Below are 20,435 nucleotides of genomic sequence, written 5' to 3' on the forward strand. Positions count from 1 at the left end.
TTTAAGTCAAAACTGTAACTCGAGTCAATCTGCGGGGTCACAGGTTAGTCGAGGTAATTGAGGTAATATGTACATATAGATGGAGTTAAAGTGACTATGCACAGATAATAAACAGAGAGTAGCAGCAGCGTAAAAGAGGGGGAGCAATGCAAATAGTCTGGGAAGCCATTTGATTAGCTGTTCAGGAGTCTTATGGGCCTAGACTTGACACTCCGGTACCGCTTTCCATGCGATAGCAGAGAGAACAGTCTATGACTAGGGTGGTTGGAGTCTTCGACAATTTTTTGGGCCTTCCTCTGACACCACCTGGTATAGAGGTCCTGGATGGCAAGAAGCTTGGCCCCAGTGATGTACTGGGCCGTACGCACTACCCTCTGTAGTGCCTTGCTGTTGGAGGCCGAGCAGTTGCCATACCATACCAGGCAGTGATGCAACCAGTCAGAATGCTCTCGATGGTGCAGCTGTAGAACCTTTTTAGGAGCTGAGGACCCATGCCAAATCTTTTCAGTCTCCTGAGGGGGAATAGGCTTTGTTGTGCCCTCTTCACGACTGTCTTGGTGTGTTTGGACCGTGATAGTTTGTTGGTGATGTGGAAACCAAGGAACTTGAAGCTCTCAACTTGCTCCACTACAGCCCTGTTGATGAGAATGGCGGCATGCTCGGTCCTCCTCTTCCTGTAGTCCACAATCATCTCCTTTGTCTTAATCACATTGAGGTTGTTATCCTGGTACCAAATTAAAATCACATTTATTTATAAAGCCCTTCTTACATCAGCTGATATCTCAAAGTGCTGTACAGAAACCCAGCCTAAAACCCCAAACAGCAAGCAATTCAGGTGTGGAAGCACGGTGGCTAGGAAAAACTTCCTAGAAAGGACAGAACCTAGGAAGAAACCTAGAGAGGAAGAGCCAGGTCTCTGACCTCCTCCCTATAGGCTGTGTCATTGTTGTTGTTGTTGTTGTGTCATCGGCAAACTTAATGGTGGCGTTGGAGTCGTGCCTGGCCTGCTGAAAGGTGAATTAATCTTCCAGTGTCTGTCTGGTGGAAAGCAGACACAACCAGGTTTTCCTATGGGATTTTACCTGTGCTTAGCTCTATTCTGTTTCTTTTTTATCCTGGAAACATCCCCAGTCCTTAACGATTACAAGATACCCATAACATGACACAGCCACCAATATGCTTGAACATATTGAGAGTTTCGATTTGCCCCAAACATAACATGTATTCAGGGCAAAAAGTTAAATGCTTTGCAATTTGTTTTTGCAGTATTACTTTAGTGCCTTGTTGCAAACAGGATGCATGTTTTGGAATATTTGTATTGTACAGGCTATCTGCTTTCACTCTGTCAATTGGGTTAGCAATGTGGAGTTAATACAATATTGTTGATCCATCCTCAGTTTTCTCCTATCACAGCAATTAAACTCTGTAACTGTTTTGAAGTCACCATTTTCCTCATTGTGAAATCCCTGAGCGGTTTCCTTCCTCTCCAGCAAGTTAGGAAGGACTCCTGTATCTTTTATAGTAACTGGGTGTATTGATACACCATTCAAAATGTAATTAATAACTTCATGCTTAAAGGGATATTCAATGTCTGCTTTTTTTTTTTACCCATAGGTGCCCTTCTTTGGGAACCCTCCCTAGTCTTTGTGTTTGAAATTCACTGCTCGAATGAGGGACCATAAAGTTAATTGTTTGTGTGGGGTACAGAGATGAGGTAGTCATTCAAAAATAACGTAAAACACTGTTATTACGCACAGAGTGAGTCCATGCAACTTATTATGTGACTTGTTAAGCACATTTTTACTCCTGAACTTATTTTGTCTTGCCATAACAGGGGTTGATGACTTATTTACCCAAGACAATTCAGCTTTTCTTTTTTTTTATCAAATTGAAGAAAGAAAAATCGAAAAGATAATTCCACTTTGACATGATGGGTTATTGTGTATAGGCCAGTGACAAACATCTAAATTGAATAATTTTACAATTCAGCCTGTAACACAACAAATGTGGAAAAAGTGTATGCAGTGTATGTATTATAGAGCAGCAGCATTAGATGGTCACTAACTGAATCATGTAACATTTTTGTCCCCTAAAAAAATTCAGCTGATCATGTCGCATTTGAATCCATGGCCTTTCCATACCATGGTTCAACTCCTGGCACACTTTCTCTATGTATTATAATAAATCTTGCGGACCACCAGAGGGTGGGAGGGTCCAGTGGGACAAGTACTGGATTGAGCAGAGTAGCTTAGTGCTTCAACCACCTTTTCTTTTAATCAGTACAGTCAGGTGTCCGAGGCTTGGACACACAACACAGTTATCACAAACAAACAACACAGTTATAACAAACAATGATCTTTATTAGAACATACCAATTCATAGGACAGCGTGGACTCAAGATGAGCGCCGTAATAATATGTGAAAGAGAACACGCTGTAGAATGTGACAGGCGCACAAAGGTGAAACATGCAGTTACACGGGGAAACTGAGTATCAAACACTCTGGAAGCATGCAACTTCAATGCAAACAGGGCGTTTAGCTCAACACACGGTCAAAAGACCCACGAGATAGTGATAGCGTCAAATAGAACTCTGCAAACGAGAGCTGAATACACACGGTCCAAAAGGCCCACACATGATCATAAATCCATATAGAACCCAGCCCACTTTAAGCCACACAGTCTGCAGTACTGTTCTGCCTGCCCCTCGTAACCCACACTGTCATTTAAATGGCTATGGACAAACTGGGACATGGATATAACAATGAACATTTAAATGTTGCATTTAAAAACACTTTGCTTCTCCAGGTGACGGACCCCCTCTTGGGGTCTGGGTGTGTGCAACATCTTTGGGCCCTGCAGTAGATGCACATCTACGGTGCACTGAATAAGCTACAAAAAACCTGGACAGAAGCAACAGCTAGACTATACTCGGTTTCAGGTTAATCACTGTGAATCCAGGAAACCAAGATGGGGAAGACAAATGCAGCAACCTATGCTCCCACCTCCAATTGACTCAAATGATGTCAGAAGCTTCTAAGCCATGACATCATTTTCTGGAATTTTCCAAGCTGTTTAAAGGCACAGTCAACTTAGAGTATGTAAACTTCTGACCCACTGGAATTGTGATACAGTGAATGATAAGTAAAATAATCTGTCTGTAAACAATTGTTGGAAAAATTACTTGTGTCATGAACAGAGTACATGTCCTAACTGACTTGCCAAAACTATAGCTTGTTAACAAGAAATGTGTGGAGTGGTTGAAAAACAAGTTTTAATGACTCCAACCTAAGTGTATGTAAACTTCCGACTTCAACTGTATATAGCTTCTTACTTTCTCCAGTTGTTTTTATTTCTTATTTTTATTTATTGTGTGTTGTTCTACCATATTAAATGTTTCTGTGCTACATTGATATTGATTACTACATTGTTGGGTTTGGAGCTTGCAAGAAAGGCATTTCACTGTACTTGTGCACGTGGCATAAAAAGCTTGAAACTTGAACTGCGGATACTTGCAAGGGTTAAAGAGCCCAATATACATCAAAGCACCAGCTCCCCCGCCAAGATCTTCCTGCGCTCTCGGCTCTGCCTTATATCAGTTTCTCAGAGTCCCGGGCAGAGTTTAGCAAGCAGGAGCAGGTATGAGCCATTCGTTCAGTATTTGGACATGTCTTTCCTTGAAAGCTGTCCTACAGTTTCATCACAGTATGACACCAGATAAAGGGGCGTGACTACTTTAGGGGTGGGGCAGAGGAGAGGTAAAAAAACACAGACAACAGTGTTCTCTCATGTTTGAACCTGACACAGCAAGACAGCAGCCATTCCTGAGCTAATCTGACGGAGTTATAGGTAAGGATCATGTTATTTTAAGGTGATATAAACTGTATTTGATTAACTTCCCATTTATAACCAGCATCAAGTTAATCAACTTTGCTTTTGTAAAGTAGAACAAAGGAAATTGTGATTTTGTGTGTTGTATCGATGTCCAATTAAATGTAAGTATCTACTAGAGAGGAGTGCAAATGTTATTGCCTATCATGAGGCATTAAAAACACATGTATATCCGGTTTCTAGAGGTGTCAGCGTAATTTGCCCAATGTGGCCATTAGCGTAAAGGCAATGTCAGGAGAGCTGCACATTGCTGGGGGGGAAATCATTTTCATATTCTGCATACTTACAGAGCCTTTAGAAAGTATTCACACCGCTTGACTTTTACAACATTTTGTTGTGTTACAGCCTGAATTTAAAATAGATTCATTTAGAAAAAAAATGTCACTGTCCTACACACAATACCCCATAATGTCATAGTGGATTTCTGTTTTTTGACATTTTTGCAATTGATAAAAAATGAAAAGCTGAAATGTCTTGAGTCAATAACTATTCAATTAAGTTCAGGAGTAAAAATGTGCTTAAGTCACATAAGTTGCATTGACTCACTATGTGTGCATAATAATGTTTAACATTATTTTTGAATGACCTCATCTCTGTACCCCACACATACAATTATCTGGAAGTTTCCTCAGTGAAGCAGTCAATTTCAAACACAGATTCAACCACAAAGACCATGAAGGTTTTCCAATGCGTCGCAAAGAAGGGCACCTATTGGTATATGGGTAAAAAAAAAAGACAGTGAATATCCCTTTGAGCATGGTGAAGTTATTAATTACACTTTGGATGGTGTATCAATATTCCCAGTCACTACAAAGATGCAGGCATCCTTCCTAACTCAGTTGCCGGAGAGGAAGGAAACCGCTCAGGGATTTCACCATGAGGCCAATGGTGACTTTAAAACAAGTACAGAGTGTAATGGCTATGATAGGAGAAAACGACTGATGATGGATCAACAACATTTTAGTTACTTAACAATACTAACCTAATTGATGGAGTTAAAAGAAGGAAGCCTGTACAGAATAAAACATATTCCAAAACATGCATCCTGTTTGCAACAAGGCACTAAAGTAATACCGCAAAATATGTGGCAAAACAATTAACATTTTGTTTGGGGCAAATCCAATACAACACATTACTGAGTACCACTTTTCATATTTTCAAGCATAGTGGTGGCTGCATCATGTTATGTGTATGCTTGTAAGTGTTAAGGACTGTGGAGTTTTTCAGGATAAAAAAGAAACGGAATGGAGCTAAGCACAGGCAAAATTCTAGAGGAAAATCTGGTTCAATCTATTTTCCACCAGACACTGGGAGAGTCATTCACCTTTCAGCAGGACAATAACCTAAAACACAAGGCCAGATCTACACTGGAGTTGCTTACCAAGAAGACAGTGAATGTTTCTGAGTGGCCGAGTTACAGATTTGACTTAAATCTACTTGCAATTCCATGGCAAGACCTTAAAATGGTTGTCTAGAAATGATCAACAAACAATTTGGCAGAGCTTGAAGAATTTTGAAAAGAATAATGGCCAAATGTTGCACAATCCAGGTGTGGAAAGCTCTTAGGGACTTACCCAGAAAGACTCACAGCTATAATCACTGTCAAATGTTATTCTACAAAGAATTGACTCAGGGGTGTGAATACTTAGAGATACGTATTTCTGTATTTCATTTTCAATACATTTACAAAATTAATAAATAACATGTTTTCACTTTGTCATTATGGGATATTGTGTGTGGATGGGTGAGAATTGAGGCTGTAACACAACAAAAAGTCAAGGGGTGTGAATACTTTCTAAAGGCACTGTACATGCTCATAGTTTAGCAATTCCCTCTTTGCTTGAATAGCATGAGCTATGAATTCATTATTGTAATGTGTTGTCACTCCCAACATAAGATCTTTTCAAGTAATTGTAGTGGGAACAGAAGTAGGGACCACAATATATTTCATGGCAGGCCACAAATGGTACCTAAAAGGTATTTAGCTAACTTGATGTCTGTCCCTCAGACAGCTTTGCTCCTAAACATCATAATCTACACTGAGTGTACAAAACATTAGGAACACCTTCCTACTGCGTTTCAACCCCTTTTGCCCTCAGAACAGCCTCAATTCGTCGGGCATGGACTCTACAATGTGTCAAATGCGTTCCACAGGGATGCTGTCCCATGTTGACTCCAATACTTTCCACAGTTGTGGATGTCCTTTGGGTGGTGGACCATTCTTGATACACACGGGAAACTGTTGAGTGTGAAAAACCCAGCAGCGTTGCAGTTCTTGACACACTCAAACCGATCCACCTGGCACCTACTAACATACCCCTTTCAAAGGCACTTTCATATTTTATCTTGCCCATTCACCCTCTGAATGGCACACATACACAATCCATGTCTTATTTGTCTCAATGCTAAAAAAAAATCCTTCTTTAACCTGTCTCCTCCCCTTCATCTACACTGATTTGAAGTGGATTTAACAGTTGACCTCAAGAGATCATAGCTTTCACCTGGTCAGTCTATGTCATGAAAAGAGCAGTTTTGTACACTCAGTGTATATTGTTACTATGCCAATGAATGACAAATGGATGTCACACAACACAGGATGTGACATTTTGTTCCTGTGTAGAGTATGAAATAACCTGTTTTACATAATTTTACCCCGCTGGCATAAATAGGGTACTGCTCTATCTGGGAGTGCCTCAATTATAGTTGGTTGGTTTTGAATGGATTAGAATACCAGTTTAGAATTAACAGAATTTCCACCTTACTATAAGAGAAACTGGAATTGTACAAATAACCATACTACATACAGTTGAAGTCGGAAGTTTACATACACTTAGGTTGAAGTCATTGAAACTCATTTTTCAACCACTCCAAAAATTTCTTGTTAACAAACTATAGTTTTGGCAAGTCGGTTAGGACATCTACTTTGTGCATGACACAAGTAATTTTTCCAACAATTGTTTACAGACAGATTATTTAATTTATCATTCACTGTATCACAATTCCAGTGGGTCAGAAGTTTACATACACTAAGTTGACTGTGCCTTTAAACAGCTTGGAAAATAACAGAAAACGTCATCATGGCTTTAGAAGCTTCTGATAGGCTAATTGACATCATTTGAGTCAATTGGTGTACCTGTGGATGTATTTCAAGGCCTACCTTCAAACTCAGTGCCTCTTTGCTTGACATCATGTGAATATCAAAAGAAATCAGCCAAGACCTCAGAAAAAAATTGTAGACCTCCACAAGTCTGGTTCATCCTTGGGAGCAATTTCCAAACGCCTGAAGGTACCACATTCATCTGTACAAACAGTAGTACGCAAGTATAAACACCATGGGACCACACAGCCGTCATACCGCTCTGGAAGGAGACTAGTTCTGTCTCCTAGAGATGAACGTACTTTGGTGCGAAAACTGCAAATCTATCCCAGAGCAACAGCAAAGGACCTTGTGAAGATGCTGGAGGAAACAGGTACAGAAGTATCTATACCCACAGTAAAAACGAGTCCTATATCGACATAACCTGAAAGGCCGCTCAACAAGGAAGAAGCCACTACTCCAAAACCGCCATTTAAAAGCCAGACTACGGTTTGCAACTGCACATGGGAACAAAGATTGTACTTTTTGGAGAAATGTCCTCTGGTCTGATCAAACAAAAATAGAACTGTTTGGCCATAATGACCATGGTTACGTTTGGAGGAAAAAGGGGGATGCTTGCAAGCCGAAGAACACCATCCCAACAGTGAAGCACAGGGGTGGCAGCATCAGGTTGTGGGGGTGCTTTGCTGCAGGAGGGACTGGTGCACATCACAAAATAGATGGCATCATGAGGGAGGAAAATGATGTGGATATATTGAAGGATATATCTCAAGACATCAGTCAGGAAGTTGAAGCTTGGTCGCAAATGGGTCTTCCAAATGGAGAATGACACCAAGCATACTTCCAAAGTTGTGGCAAAATGGCTTAAGGACAACAAAGTCAAGGTATTGGAGTGGCCATCACAAAGCCCTGACCTCAATCCTATAGAACATTTGTGGGCAGAACTGAAAAAGCGTGTGCGAGCAAGGAGGCCTACAAACCTGACTCAGTTACACCAGCTCTGTCAGGAGGAATGGGCCAAAATTCACTCAACTTATTGTGGGAAGCTTGTGGAAGGCTACCCAAAACGTTTGACCCAAGTTAAACAATTTAAAGGCAATGCTACCAAATACTAATTGAGTGTATGTAAACTTCTGACCCACTGGGAATGTGATGAAAGAAATAAAAGCTGAAATAAATCATTCTCTCTACTATTATTCTGACATTTCACATTCTTAAAATAAAGTGGTGATCCTAACTGACCTTAAACAGGACATTTTTACTTGGATTAAATGTCAGGAATTGTGAAACTGAGTGTAAATGTATTTGGCTAAGGTGTATGTAAACTTCCAACTTCAACTGTGCTTAAACTGCATACTATGTACTCATCGTTGCATACTATTTAGTACATACCATTTAGTAAAAAGTATGCCCTATGCCACCGCCACAACGTAGTAGCGACTCCTGATTGGCTGAGTAGGTGGGGTGGGACCAAGTGCGGGTAGATTTTTCCAAATTCAACAGACATGCATGCAATATCTATTTTATATAATAGTTTATTTCCAATTTGATTAATTTCTGTAAACTCCAAATAGAATAGGAATGGAGTTATAGGCCTACTCAGCTAGTTATAGGCAGATTATCACATTTGACCCCGTAGCCCATATAGCATCTATCCTATTTAAAAAGGACTGAAGACATTTCAAAATATTTATTAGTGAAACCCAATAACCTAGTACACACAGCAAAACACTTCACATGTTCAAATCAAAAGGCTATTGCATAGAAAAACATGGATAATCGGGTGCATCGCAAATTCAGATTCACTGGACAGCAACATAATAAACTAAAGCACTTATCATTGGGAACAAGATCAGAATGACTGCTAAGGCTTGATCCATAAAGTTAATAAATAGGTAGCCTAGCCTACACAACTAAAACAATCCATATGTTCAAAATCAAAAGGCCTGATTTAAAGATGGCATCAATAATGACAACATCCTGAGTCCCCGGTGCAGACACATTCAGAAAGAGCTGAGGAAGGCAAAGAGAACAATTAAAAACGTTTCAGGGAGAAAACAAAAATCCACTTTTTGGATTTAAAAAATAATAATAATAAAGCTTCTGTTTTCAAAGATGTAACCTACGATGCAATACAATGATTAGTTTAAGGAGAACAAAAACGACTTAGCCTACATTTGAACACTACCGCAGAGTCTTTGCTATTCGGCATCTTCACAATTAAGTTTCCTAGTTTTGTTGTTCGGTCCTACTTCTCTTCAAGAAGCCAATCACTTGCAGCCCACCTCTTCCAATGCATCGTGGAAAAGTGTGGATTGTATATAAACCATACTCGATTTTCAAAAATTCACATATTAAACATTATATTTTGTAATACTGACAATGCCTCATGCGCGATTGCGCTGTTTCCCCGCTATTTGTCGACTTCGCTAGTGCATCCCCATTTCCAGTGGTGTAAAGTAGCCTAAGTAAGTAAAAAGTAAAAAATACTTTAAAGTACTACTTAACTAGTTATTTGCGGTATTTTTACTTTACTTTACTATTTCTATTTTTGACAACTTTTACTTACACTAGATTCCTAAAGAAAAGAATGTACTTTTTACTCCATGCATGATCCCTGACACCCAAAAGTACTCGTTACATTTTCAATGGTTGGCAGGACAGGAACAGAACATCCTGGTCATCCCTACTGCGCCTGATCTGGTGGACTCACTAAACACATATGCTTTGTTTGCCAAATATGTCTGAGTGTTGGAGTGTGCTCCTGGCTATCCATAAAATAAAAACAAAAAAATTGTACTGGTTGGTTTGCTTAATATCAATACTTTTAAATGATTTATACTTTTACTTTTCATACTTCATACAGTATATTTTAGCAATGATATTTACTTTTGAAACAAGTTCATTTAAAACCAAATACTTTTAGACTTTTGCTCAAGTAGTATTTTACTGTGTAACTTTCTCTTTTACTTGAGTCATTTTCTATTAAGGTATCTTTACTTTTACTCAAATATGACCACTGGGTACTTTTTCCACCATGCCCATATCTAATTGATTTGTCAAAGCCCAAACGACATCCAGGCATTTAAAGTATAATCGATTTTCGAAATGTTGCTTACTATTAAACTTTACTATTTCACATACTCAAACGGCCTACTATTTTGGACGCAAGTATGGGTATTCAGACACTGTACTGCGGTTGCAACACTGTTTGCTTTAGTTTCTAGTCAACAGACAAACCCTTCTCACCAACTCCATTATCATCTTATTTGGAATTCTCTCTTTGTCTTTGTAACTTTGAGAGAATTGACTCTGTAGGGTGTACTTACCCTAACAATAGTCTACAACAAATGTTATGCAGAGATGAATGCTTTAGTCGTTTTTGGTCAACATTTTTCTAATTTCTTTCAGATCTTAACATCACTGCCCACTCCCCACCAAACCCCTAGATGGCGTATTCCACCAAAACTCTTGCTGCTGGCTCGTTTGGGAAGGTATACAGGGAGAAGTACAATGACACCTGGGCTGCAATCAAGAAGGTGCCACAACACTTAATCAATAGGAGAGACCTGGAGAGAGAGTGTCAAGTATACAAGTGAGTATGACAGACATTGTGCTATCATGGTATGTTGCTAAATGGTGATATCAGCCCAGAGGGAAAGTATTTTGATCAGTGGTCTTTTTTTCATCTCTGAAGAAAAATGGGAGATCTCAATTTTGTATAATTTAGTGATCCCTTATAGCTGAACTGTTTCTCCTAAGAGAATTCATTCTTGAAACGTTCATGAGACGAATGAGCTTGAATTGAGACTTCCATTTGAGAAGCATGAGCAATAGATGAGATCTTATCATTGTCTCCACATGAGCTCATTAATGTCTCATTTATTGCGCCAGAAAAGCCTTTTTGAGCATCAAGGAGATATATACACAGTGATGTAAAGTACTTAAGTAAAAACACTTCACAGTACTACTTAAGTAGTTTTTTGGGGTATCTGTACTTTACTTTACTATTTATATTTTTGACTACTTTTAATTCACTACATTCCTTAAGAAACTTTTTACTCCATACATTTTCCTTGACACCCAGGATATTTTAAACCAAATACTTTTAGACTATTACTCAAGTAGAATTTTACTGAGTGCCTGTTACTTGAGTAATTTTCTATTAAGGTATCTTTTACTTTTACTCAAGTATGACAATTGGGTACTTTTTCCATCACTGGATATACAGTTGAAGTCGGAAGTTACATACACCTTAGCCAAATACATTTACACAAATTTTTTTCACAATTCCTGACATTTAATCCTAGTAAACAATCCCTGTCTTAGGTCAGTTAGGATCACAACTTTAATTTAAAGAATGTGAAATGTCAGAATAATAGTAGAGAGAATTATTTATTTTAGATTTTATTTCTTTCATCACATTCCCAGTGGGTCAGAAGTTTACATACACTCAATTAGTATTTGGTAGCATTGCCTTTAAATTGTTTTACTTTGGTCCAACGTTTCGGGTAGCCTTCCACAAGCTTCCCTCTATAAGTTGGGTGAATTTTGGGGCATTCCTCCTGACAGAGCTGGTGTAACTGAGTTAGGTTTGTAGGCCTCCTTGCTCGCACACACTTTTTCAGTTCTGCCCAAAGATTTTCTATAGGATTGTGGTGATGGCCACTCCAATACCTTGACTTTGTTGTCCTTAAGCCATTTTGCCACAACTTTGGAAGTATGCTTGGGGTCATTGTCCATTTGGAAGACCCCTTTGCGACCAAGCTTCAACTTCCTGACTGACGTCTTGAGATGTTGCTTCAATATATCCACAATTTTCCTCCCTCATGATGGCATCTACTTTGTGAAGTGCACCAGGCCCTCCTGCAGCAAGGCACCCCCACAACATGATGCTGCCACCCCCGTGCTTCACGGTTGGGATGGGGTTCTTCGGCTTGCAAGCCTCTCCCTTTTTCCTCCAAACATAACGGTGGTCATTATGGCTAAACAGTTCTATTTTTGTTTCATCAGACCAGAAGACAGTTCTCCAAAAAGTACAATCTTTGTTCCCATGTGCAGTTGCAAACCGTAGTCTGGCTTTTTTATGGAGGTTTTGGAGCAGTGGCTTCTTCCTTGCTGAGCGGCCTCTCAGGTTATGTCAATATAGGACTCGTTTTACTGTGGATATAGATACTTTTGTACCTGTTTCCTCCAGCATCTTCACAAGGTCCTTTGCTGTTGTTTTGGGATTGATTTGCACTTTTCGTACCAAAGTACGTTCATCTCTAGGCGACAGAACGTGTCTCCTTCCTGAGCGGTATGACGGCTGCATGGTTCCATGGTGTTTATACTTGCGTGCTATTGTTTGTACAGATGAACGTGGTACCTTCAGGCGTTTGGAAATTGCTCCCAAGGATTTTTATGAGGTCTTGGCTGAATCCTTTTGATTTTCCCGTGATGTCAAGCAAAGAGGCACTGAGTTTGAAGGTAGGCCTTGAAATAGATCCACAGGTACACCTCCAATTGACTCAAATTATGTCAATTAGCCTATTAGAAGCTTCTAAAGCCAGTCATTTTCCAAGCTGTTTAAAGGCACAGTCAACTTAGTGCATGTAAACTTCTGACCCACTGTAATTGTGATACAGTGAATTATAAGTGAAATAATCTGTCTGTAAACAATTGTTGGAAAAATGACTTGTGTCATGCACAAATTAGATGTCCTAACCGACTTGCCAAAACTATAGTTTGTTAACAAGAAATTTGTGGAGTGGTTGAAAAACGAGTTTTAAGGACTCCAACCTCACATGCTGACCAGACCAGACACATCACGTGCGCGAGCGTTACAAAATAAATGTAAAAATATATGTCATTCAATTATTGCACCCACACTGCTCGTGCGCGCCAACGAGCGTCTGCGTTGCCAAGGGCTAAAATAGAAGTCATTCCTATTTCTGACGCAGATCACGTGCCATCTCCTCATTGGTTATACCCACGTGGGTGATTGAAAGACGAACTGTTTTGCCGGTTGTCGTTGTAATACTATGAAAGTGTAGATGCCAATCACCATATAAGTTCAATGATGAAAAAGCCTGGGAGGAGAGATGACTAGAAACGATTCGGTTGACCGTTTTAAGTGTGGATTAATTGTCGGAGTAGAGGACCTTGTGCATTTCAGGTAAAATAACAACTCAATGTTTATATCCCAGGACAAATTAGCTAGCAACAGCAAGCTAGCTAAATAGGACAAATTAGCTAGCAAGTGCAAGCTAACTAGCTAAATTGCCATACATGTTTAATGCTTTTCGACCCCGTACCCAAATTAATTTCATTGGTTCAGAGTTTGTTTTGATATTTTAACCTACGTGTCGTGATCGCGTTTGGTGTAGGGGGACAAAATAAATGTATGCACGATAGCACACGATGGCGCACAGCCGGTTTGGGTTCCGTGTAAGTGTATGTAAACTTCCGACTTCAACTGTATACATTGTAGAAATGTGCATGCATTAAACACATTCAAGTTTCACAACAACACATTCTTTAAATGTTAACTACTTTTAATGTTTAATGAACTAAAAACATACTAAAAAGTGACTGGGAAGAGGTTAGATTGCTTTTAATCCAAAATAGTATTGCTTGTAAAATAACAACAATAGTCCAAATATGGCCGTCTCTAAAATTGGTGTGAAATTGAAAGTGCTGTCATTAACCCTACTAAAAAAAACAGGAGCTGGCGCACGCACACCCCCAAAAAAGTTGTTACAGGTGCTGACTAACGGCAAGTAAACTGCATGCTATTAAAACATAAAGAGAGTTAAACACTATATACAGGCTACCAGTAATTTATTGGGTAAACCACAAACGTTTCACCACCCCATTTAGACAGAGCCAAAGTGTAAAACTCCCTGCAAAATGCCTGGGGGAGCTGCCTAAAAAGCTGTTAGTCAGCACATACCAGCTCATAACTGGTACAAACTGTACCATTTCCACACCTAGTGAAACTCTGTTATAAATACTAAAAAAGATTGCAAAAATATTACATGTGTCAAAATGGACCTGGAGTTCAACTGAAATGCAGCTTAACCCATATTAAATGACATAATGTATTAGGGTTTAGGGCTGGGAATTGCCAGGGACAATACAATATTATCGTGATACTTTGGTGACGATTCGATATGTTTTGCGATTCTCACTATTCTATATGTATTGAAATTCCATACTGTGATTTTATTGTGATTCGATGTTCCAAACATATTGCTCACTGACCATATGTCTGCTACAGAGAGACGAGTGAGCCATGAGAAGACAAGTTTTGATCCGTCATAGAAATAAATGCTGAAAACAAATTGAATCCCTATTTGGGATTCAACTAGCGCAAAAAATAATATTGCGGCATTGTCATAACGATTCAATATAGTGTCAAAGATAATATCCTGATATGTAACCGTGTAGATGTTTTGCCACATCACTATTAGCGATGTCCCGATGCCAAAATATTACCCACAAAACAATGCATGTGAAGGTATCACGATACCGCTGCAAAAATGTTTGTCACTGATATTCACATCTCATATCAATATAACTCTGAATTTTACTTCACGCTATTCACAAATAGCACAAATATATGCCTGTGGTAGCTGCTGTGGTTGTGTGAGTAGTGGTTACGGGGTCTGCCGTGGTCTCTGTAGCCCAAGCTGACTCATCTGTAGACCCTTGCCCCGCTCTCTCGCTCTGAGTGGTGCGAGTGGTGGGAATACTTAGAGGAAGAGTTGGCCTCCTGGTAAGATCTCCTTCTAGAGACGATCCCACCTGAGTCGCTGTCCTACTCTCTGTCTCTGTCGACCTGGGGTGCAAGGGGTGGAGAAGGCATTGCAGGGTGCTGTGCCATGTGCTGTCCAGCCCCTCCAGCGTTAGGTTATGCGCGGTAGAGCGAGGACTTGTTAGGACGGAAGGGTGCAGTAGGTAGGTGACCCCTGTGATAGGGGTCTTGAGAAGGTGCATGGGGGTCCTCCAGATAAAGGGGAGCTTTGTATGCCCCCGCTGAGGAGGAGAAAGGGCAACATATCCTGGGGAGGGTAGCCTCAGCCGGTCAACGGCCCAGCGCTGTATCTAGAATGTCTGACAGAAACACAACGACAGAAAGAAGGTTTAGATTAAACAAAAGTTGCCACATTTAATATTGTGATCATAATGAATAGAAAACAAGATATACAACACCAGTCAAAAGTTTGGACACACTTACTCATTCAAGGGTTTTTCTTTATTTTTACTATTTTCTACATTGTAGAATAAGAGTGAAGACATCAAAACCATGAAATAACACATGGAATCATGTAGTAAGCAAAAAAGTGTTAAACAAATCTAAATATATTTTACATTTGAGATTTTTCAAAGTAGCCACCCTTTGCCTTGATGACAGCTTGACTGCTCGTCGAAAATCTGATTCCAAAATCATGGGCATTATTATGGAGTTGGTCCCCCCCTATGCTGCTATAACAGCCTCCACTCTTCTGGAAAGTCTTTCCACTAGATGTTGAACCATTTCTGTATGGCCCTCGCTTTGTGCATGGGGGCATTGTCATGCTGAAACAAGAAAGGGCCTTCCCCAAACTGTTGCCACAAAGTTAGAAGCACAGAATCGTCTAGACTGTCATTCTATGCTGTAGCATTAATATTTCCCTTCACTGGAACTAAGGGGCCTAGCCTGAACCATGAAAAACAGCCCCAGACCATTATTCCTCTTCCACCAAATTTTACAGATGGCACTATGCATTGGGGCAGGTAGTGCTCTCTTGGCATCCGCCAAAACCAGATTCGTCCATCGAACTGCCAGATGGTGAAGCGTGATTCATCACTCCAGAGAACGCGTTTACACTGGTCCAGAGTCCAATGGCAGCGAGTCCAACCACTCCAGCCGACGCTTGGCATTGCGCACAGTGATCTTAGGCTTTTGTGCAGCTCCCCGGCCATGGATACCCATTTCATGAAACTCCTGACAAATAAGTTATTGTGCTGATGTTGCTTCCAGAGGCAGTTTGGAACTCGGTAGAGAGTGTTGCAACCGAGGACAGACGATTTTTACACGCTATGCACTTCAGCACTCAGCAGTCCCGTTCTGTGAGTTTGTTAGGCCTACCACTTCCCGGCTGAGCCGTTGTTATTTCCACTTCACAATAACAGCACTTACAGTTGACCGGGGCAGCTCTAGCAGGGCAGAAATCTGACCAACTGACTTGTTGGAAAGGTGGCATCCTATGATGGTGCCACGTTCAAAGTCACTGAGCTCTTCAGTAAGGCCATTCTACTACCAAAGAGTGTCTATGGTGATTGCATGGCTGTGTGCTCAATTTTATACACCTGTCAGCAACGGTTGTAGTTGAAATGACCAAATCCACTAATTTGAAGGAGTGTCCATATACTTTTGTGTATATATCGTGTATGTGGTTGTTTCTCTTAAAACCTCTTAAGGATCCGCCCCTTTTCAATTTTCGCCTAAAATGACATACCCAAATCTAACACCCTGTAGCTCAAGACCTGAAGCAAGGATATGCATATTCTTGATACCATTTGAAAGGAAACACTTTGAAGTTTATGGAAATCTGAAATTAAAATAGGAGAATATAACACATTAGATCTGGTAAAATATAATACAAAGAAAAAAGCATGCGTTTTTGTACCATCTTTGAAATGCAAGAGAAAGGCCATAATGTATTATTCCAGCCCAGGCGCAATTTAGATTTTGGCCAATACATGGCAGCAATGTATGCGCAAAGTTTTAGACTGATCCAATGAACCATTGCATTTCTGTTCAAAATTTGGTACCAAGACTGCCCAAATGTGCCTAAATGGTTAATTAATAAGTTCATAACTGTGCACTCTCCTCGAACTATAGCATGGTATTCTTCACTGTAACAGCTGCTGTAAAGTGGACTGTGCAGTTCGATTAACAAGAATTTAAGCTTTCTGCCAATATCAGACATGTCTATGTCCTGGGAAATGTTCTTGTTACTTACAACCTCATGCTAATCGCATTAGCCTACGTTAGCTCAACCGTCCCGCGGGGACCAACCAATCCTGTAGAGGTTTTAAGTAGACATTTTGAAATGTAAGAAAATGCTCTTAGTCTCATTTTGGTGTTAAAGAGATGTAATTTGTGTCTAGGAGAAACAAAAGGGGAAAATATGGTCTCTTCTTGGATTTTGCTTTGCTATAGGAGAGATGATGCTGATGAAGGTCACTACAGAAGTGATTAGTTGTGCTGTCTGTAGACTCCAATGCCCTCATCTCTTTCTCCCCATTTTCTTTCACACTTTCTTTGTGACCTGGGACTCCAGTAAAGCGATTCATCCTAACATAGTGAAGCTTCTGGGTAATCCAACACTCAAGGACTCTAAGTGGATCATCCCCATGGAGTTCATCTTTGGAGAGGAACTGGAGACAACCATCTTCAAATCACAAAAATCTAAAATACAGGTCTGCCTATGGGATCCCACTGCTGCCACCAAACACACATGTGACAGTGTTGACAAAAGTTCACATAGAAAAACTAATCTAAATATATTTGATAAATAAATATCTAAGCCTACAGGATTTTCAGGGGGCGTTCCAAACATTATTACAAAAAAGTGCAAGTTAACTCATCAGTTGATAATGAAAGCCTTTGATTTCCCACAGTTGACTCCATCGATAAAGGCCGCCATCATCACAGGCATGTGTGAAGGACTGCTTCACCTACACAGCAAAGATATCGTCCATCAGGACCTCAAGCCTGAGAACATCATGGTGAGACAGGCATTAAAATAGTTGTTGTTGTTTTAATGTTCTTCATTAATTATGCAAGACTTCCGAAGCAGTAGTTCATCTGTTGTTGGGAATAAAGGACATTATCACGCTAAATGCTTCAATTAGATATAAAACAATATTTTTCCATCCCTCTCAAATGATCTCTTCCAGGTAGAGCATGACACTCACCGACCTGTGATCATTGATATGGGACTGGCCAAATTCTTCCGCAATGGCCTAAATTCTGCCGTGGATATGGGCAATGAGGCCTACTCTCCACCTGAGGTCCTGCAGAGGAGGGGCCACCGAGACCAGCGTTCAGACGTGTGGGCTATGGGTAAAATCATTGCTGAACTCTGTGCCAGAGTCAGGCTGCACACCCCCAGTGTCTGTCCGGCTAAGATCCAGGAGATCCTCAGTCTCCAAGGACAGCAGTACTGTAACGCTGTCTGTAGGATGGTGCAGAGCGACCCCACAGTGCGAGCCACCATGGCCGGGATCATGCCAGAGATACGAAGGGCAGTGGGAGGTGGCAACACCGGGGAGCAACAAAGAGGACATCTTCCGACACCCTTTCCTCACACTGAGATAAAAGTAACATCGCCACATCCTCAAGCTCCTGTACAGAATTCAACCCCTCTATCAAGAGCTGAGTGCGCAGCCTCACCAAGGCCTGAGGTCAAGACGCTAGTGCGAGCTCCTGTGCGAGCGCCTTCTCCATCGAGATGGGAGCGTGCAGCCTTGCCAAAGACTGAGGTCAAGACTGAGGTCAAGACAACACTGCAACCACAACCCGTACAGCGTTCACCTTCCCCGTCAAGGTGGGAGCGTGCAGCCTTGCCAAAGACTGAGGTCAAGACAACACTGCAACCACAACCCGTACAGCGTTCACCTTCCCCGTCAAGGTGGGAGCGTGCAGCCTTGCCAAAGACTGAGGTCAAGGCGACACTGCAACCACTACCCGTACAGCGATCACCTTCCCCGTCAAGATGGGAGCGTGCAGCCTCTCCAAATCCTGAAGTCACAAACTCACCATCTCCCCTTCCAAAGGTAGACAAGGGTAATGCACTGGTTCCATCAGGCATGGTTCAACCCAGTCAAGATGTCCTGAAACAGCTTCTCTACGACGAGGCCTTGAAGGGTCTCCCATGCCCACTCCCCACAACGGGCAAGGTGCGAATCCGCCGTTATGAGCAAAGGAATGGGGAAGTGGAGACTTGGGAGCAAAAGGAGGTGGAGACTGAAGGAGGGAGGATAGTCAAGTTTGAGGAGGTGATGTTTAACAACAAGTCATAAGTAGGTTATTGAGAGGTTGCGAGTTGATTTGACTCTGCTTCTGAAATAGTTGGGAGTTGATTTGACTCTGGTCACTACCCTTACATCCTTCATTGTAAAAGTCTGACATTTTTATGGAGAATGGGAAGAGTATATTTGGGAGGTGGGACAAACTAATGGAAGTGCCTAAAAACAAAGTGACACAATATCCCACTACGTGAGACCCCCCCCCCCCCCCCCCCCCCCCCAAAAAAATGACTATTAACAACAAAAGTTGTCTTGCACTGGTAAGAAGGAAACATTTGAGTGAGTTAAGGTTGAGTAAGGATTTAGGGATGATCTTGAATGTACTATCACTTCTTCTAATGCTACATCATGTTACAGTATGGCTACAATGTTGCACAACTGGTTAGGTGACAGTGTACAGAGGCACCTGGAGTCAAATAACTATCTGTGAATGTTTTTTAAAACTTTTTGTTTTGGGAATCTCATCCTTGTTGCAAATCAGTTGACTCTTTAGCTCTATATCATACATTTGACTGTGTACATACAGTACCAGTCAATAGTTTGGGCACTCCAACTCATTCAAGGGTTTTTCTTTTCTTTTTACTATTTTCTACATTGTAGAATAATAGTGAAGACATAAAAACTTTGAAATAACACATATAGAATCATGTAATACCCCAAAAAAGTTTTAAAAATCAAAAAATATTTTATATTTTAGATTCTTCAAAGTAGCCACCCTTTGCCTTGATCACAGCTTTGCACACTCTTGGCATTCTCTCAACCAGCTTCACCTGGAATGCTTTTCCAACAGTCTTGAAGGAGTTCCCACATATGCTGAGCATTTGTTGGTTGCTTTACCTTCACTCTGCGGTCCAACTCATCCCAAACCATCTCAAGTGGGTTGAGGTCGGGTGATTGTGGAGGCCAGGTCATCTGATGTAGCACTCCATTGCTCTCCTCCTTCTTGGTCAAATAGCCCTTACACAGCCTGGAGGTGTCCTGTTGACACCTCCAGGCTGTCCTGTTGAAAAACAAATGATAGTCCCTCTAATTGCTAACCCGGTGGTGTATTGCTGCAGAATGCTGTGGTAGCCATGCTGGTAAAAAGTGTGTCTTGAATTCCAAATAAATCACAGACAGTGTCACCAACAAAGCACCCCCACACCATCACACCTCCTCCTCCATGCTTCACGTGGGAACTACACATGCAGAGATCATCCATTCACCTACTCTGCGTCTCACAAAGACACGACGGTTGGAACCAAAAATCTCAAATTTGGACTCATTAGACCAAGGACAGATTTCCTTGGTCTAAGCAAGTGTTTCTTGGCCCAAGCAAGTCTCTTCTTATTATTGGTGTCCTTTAGTAGTGGTTTCTTTGCAGGAATTTGACCATGAAGGCCTGAT

General features: G+C 40.9%; 1 protein-coding gene across 1 annotated transcript; it reads left to right on the forward strand.

The window, feature by feature from the left end:
* Positions 1 to 3,800: 3,800 nt before the first annotated feature.
* Positions 3,801 to 19,260, forward strand: LOC120048354 (serine/threonine-protein kinase Nek8-like). The gene is made up of 5 exons (XM_038994261.1): positions 3,801 to 3,847; positions 10,398 to 10,581; positions 17,300 to 17,438; positions 17,640 to 17,747; positions 17,919 to 19,260. Exons 2-5 carry the CDS (start codon positions 10,436 to 10,438, stop codon positions 19,041 to 19,043), a joined length of 1,518 nt encoding a protein of 505 aa, XP_038850189.1. The 5' UTR covers positions 3,801 to 3,847; positions 10,398 to 10,435; the 3' UTR covers positions 19,044 to 19,260.
* Positions 19,261 to 20,435: the final 1,175 nt, after the last annotated feature.

The sequence above is a fragment of the Salvelinus namaycush genome, chromosome 5 (assembly GCF_016432855.1).
Source record: "Salvelinus namaycush isolate Seneca chromosome 5, SaNama_1.0, whole genome shotgun sequence".
NCBI classification, from domain to species: domain Eukaryota; kingdom Metazoa; phylum Chordata; class Actinopteri; order Salmoniformes; family Salmonidae; genus Salvelinus; species Salvelinus namaycush.